This window comes from Acanthisitta chloris, unplaced genomic scaffold, assembly GCF_000695815.1.
Source record: "Acanthisitta chloris isolate BGI_N310 unplaced genomic scaffold, ASM69581v1 scaffold483, whole genome shotgun sequence".
Lineage (NCBI taxonomy): Eukaryota > Metazoa > Chordata > Aves > Passeriformes > Acanthisittidae > Acanthisitta > Acanthisitta chloris.
In genome coordinates, this window is record NW_008664078.1 from 1 (window position 1) to 2,917 (window position 2,917).

Below are 2,917 nucleotides of genomic sequence, written 5' to 3' on the forward strand. Positions count from 1 at the left end.
CAGAGAAAAGGGAGGCACATTGCAACTATGACTGAACTTTTTAATAACTCCTTTTTAATTTTTTTTAGTTTTTATAGGACTTCAAGGAACTTTTCACAAAAAGCTACCAGAGCTTCATTAGAGCCAAAACTGATGAAAGTTTAAAACAGCAGGAAGAGACAACCATGAACGTACAAAAAGAAACCACTTCAGAAGGGGACTATGTCCAGGTCTGAAAACTTAAGCCAGCAGGGGGAGCTGGGGTACCATGATTGCAATTTAATTCTACTGATATGTGTTTAATGACTCTAACTTGTTTTTATTTGATCTAAAGATCTGGTTACATAGGTGGCTTTTTTTCACCCATTTTTTCACCCAAATGTTATAGTTTGAAAACATTCTTTAAAAAATTTCTTTAAAATACAATTTGATCTTTATGGAAAATTGGCAATGGGGTACATTGCCCTGAATCTTTCAAACTTACTTTTATATCAGTTTTGGCAGTAACACATGAAATTCTCTAATTCTCTGAAAAGAAGTGTTTTCCTTTGGTCTACTTATGAGAGAATACATCCAATGTATATTCATCAGCCTGCAAAAACCCATTATGAAAGCTAACAGGACCAGTAACACTGGTAACCCTTAGCAGAAATGCAAAAACAAACTCAGGATATAAACGAGTTTTTCTTATTTCTCTAGCAGTTTTTTTAAGAGATACCCACATTAGCAGAACAGCAAAAAAACCTCAACAATTTAAATTTGGCATTGATCCACAGGTTTTCCTATGGTTCAAACTTTCATGGGTTTGGTAACAAGTGTGATTCAGTAATGTCATATAATGATATAAACTTCATATTAAGATTGGATTTATTTTAAAGATGCTATGGAAGCATAAGAAACAAGCCATACTACGTTCTTCTGTGGTAACTCAATTTGCTGTTTTTTCAGTTCGTTCTTCAGGGTTGTTTCTTTTGTTACAGCTTCTTTAACCCGACCTGAAACCAATAAACACAACAGGGTAAGGAAATACTAGAAAGCAGTGGAACAATTCTTACAACTTTTCAGAATTTTGCCAGCCACAATTGATCCTATCTACTTCTTTATTTCAGCACAGAGTATCAGGCTTTGTCCACAAAGATCGTTCTGAGAACAGAAGCTCTTTTTAGTTTTCATCCTTAATTAGTTTTCTAAATGATACTCCAACAGGTGAAATGGCAAGACTGAAGAGTTGTAGATGGCACTACCATCTTTTGCCTGTTATATGGGACACCACTTTCTGGACACTACTTCCTCAACTCTCATATCTGAACCAAAACAATTTTGAAAACAAATGAATAAAAACTGGTGACTTGCTTTCCACTGTCTATTCAAACACATTTGTATTTGAAAGTAATACTTAAGCACAGTGTTGTACTCTAACTTATTCTCTACATATGTACAAAACCCATATGAAACAGAACTTTTTGCCTTTCACACTGGTTTTCAGGGATCTGCATTCATAATAGAAACATGCAGCACCCTGTATTAAAATGACAAGAAACAGCAGCATCTTTAATGCCAGCCTGCTGTATTTACATTTACTGATTATTTAAAATAAAAATTCAGAATACATCTATTAAAACAAACCTTCTGATCAGCAGGCAGGATGATGCAAACAAAATAAAATGCAAAGAAAACATTTCCTTCATTTCTCCCATTCCCATTAATCACTGCCTTCACATTGGTCTGTAGTTTAATAGACGACATAAAGGGTTGTATTTGCTGGACAACACAAACAATGAATGGCTTCAAAGAAGCAAATACAACCCTTTATGTCGTCTATTAAACTTCTGAATAATGTACACTGGGTCAAATGTGAGGGGAAAAGATAACATTCTGAAAATATAAGACTAACTTTTTAGAAGTGGATTATCTACAGTTCATTCCCAAAGATTCTTTTTAGGCAAGTGCTGCATTTCCAGATATATGAGAATTCACATACCCATTGCAAAGATGCGAGTGAAAGGCAGTCATGGAAAAAAAATCATCAGGTCACCAATTTCAATGCTTCATTCCTTCTTTTGACAATTCTGACCTACAGGTAGGTCCATCCAAAAAACTAGATGCTTCCCTGCAAGACATACTCCCTTCTGCTCCCCTCTCATTACTTGATCTCAGGATTTCAACACAGATTTTTCTCCCCTTCTCCACATTCTCAAATAAATAAGTTGAATTTCCAGAAAAATTATTTATGTATTTAACTGAACTTACATTTCATTTCAGCTACAAGCTGATTAGTAGTGTCAAACATCTTTCTGTAAAGATCTATGGACTTAGATAATTGGTCTTTCTCCCTTGTAAGTGTTGCCATCAGTTGCTGCTTCTTGGAATCTACAAAAATAAGCATATATATTTTTAGAAGAAAATACAGTAACAGATTCCATTTAAACATTAGCAAAAATCTATTAAGCTATTACACAGTTCTGAAAAAGTATTATGGACCTAAAAATAGCTGGTTCTAAGGAAAAGTGAGTAGTTTAGAGTAATGGAAACATACCGTTGTAAAACATAAATGAGAGACAATATGGTTCCAAAGGTTTTTCCAAAGCTGGCAGATCTGGCTCAAAGACAAGGATATATTCAGTGCTATCTCTTCCAGGACTGTCTTCAGCCAGCACTAGATTCTAGCAAAACAAAGAAACATAAGTTCATTCCCACACTTGAGGTTACACACAAAATAAAATAAACATTCTTCAAATACTAAATCTTGTAAGCTACCTAACACAAGATTACCGCAGTTTTAAGTATTAGCTTGGAAATGCCTTTTATAACTATTAAACAAAAGTAAAATACAAAGACATAGCACAAGTTATTTTAATAGATAAGAATTAAGATTGCAATTTTACCTGTTTAAAAAGTCTTACTATTTTTGGCAAAATATTTTATTTCAGAGACATAT

The 2,917-nt window shown here is 33.9% G+C and overlaps 1 protein-coding gene across 1 annotated transcript in view; it reads right to left on the reverse strand.

Annotated features, from left to right (window-relative positions):
- Positions 1-891: 891 nt before the first annotated feature.
- The window catches only part of LOC103798887 (structural maintenance of chromosomes flexible hinge domain-containing protein 1-like), a gene marked incomplete at both ends in the record, with an annotated part of 12,683 nt that continues 10,657 nt past the window's right edge, over positions 892-2,917 (reverse strand). The window contains 3 exons of the mRNA XM_009071171.1: positions 892-974; positions 2,230-2,349; positions 2,516-2,642. Coding sequence (XP_009069419.1) covers positions 892-974; positions 2,230-2,349; positions 2,516-2,642 — 330 coding nt within the window. The remainder of the gene's footprint in view (positions 975-2,229; positions 2,350-2,515; positions 2,643-2,917) is intronic.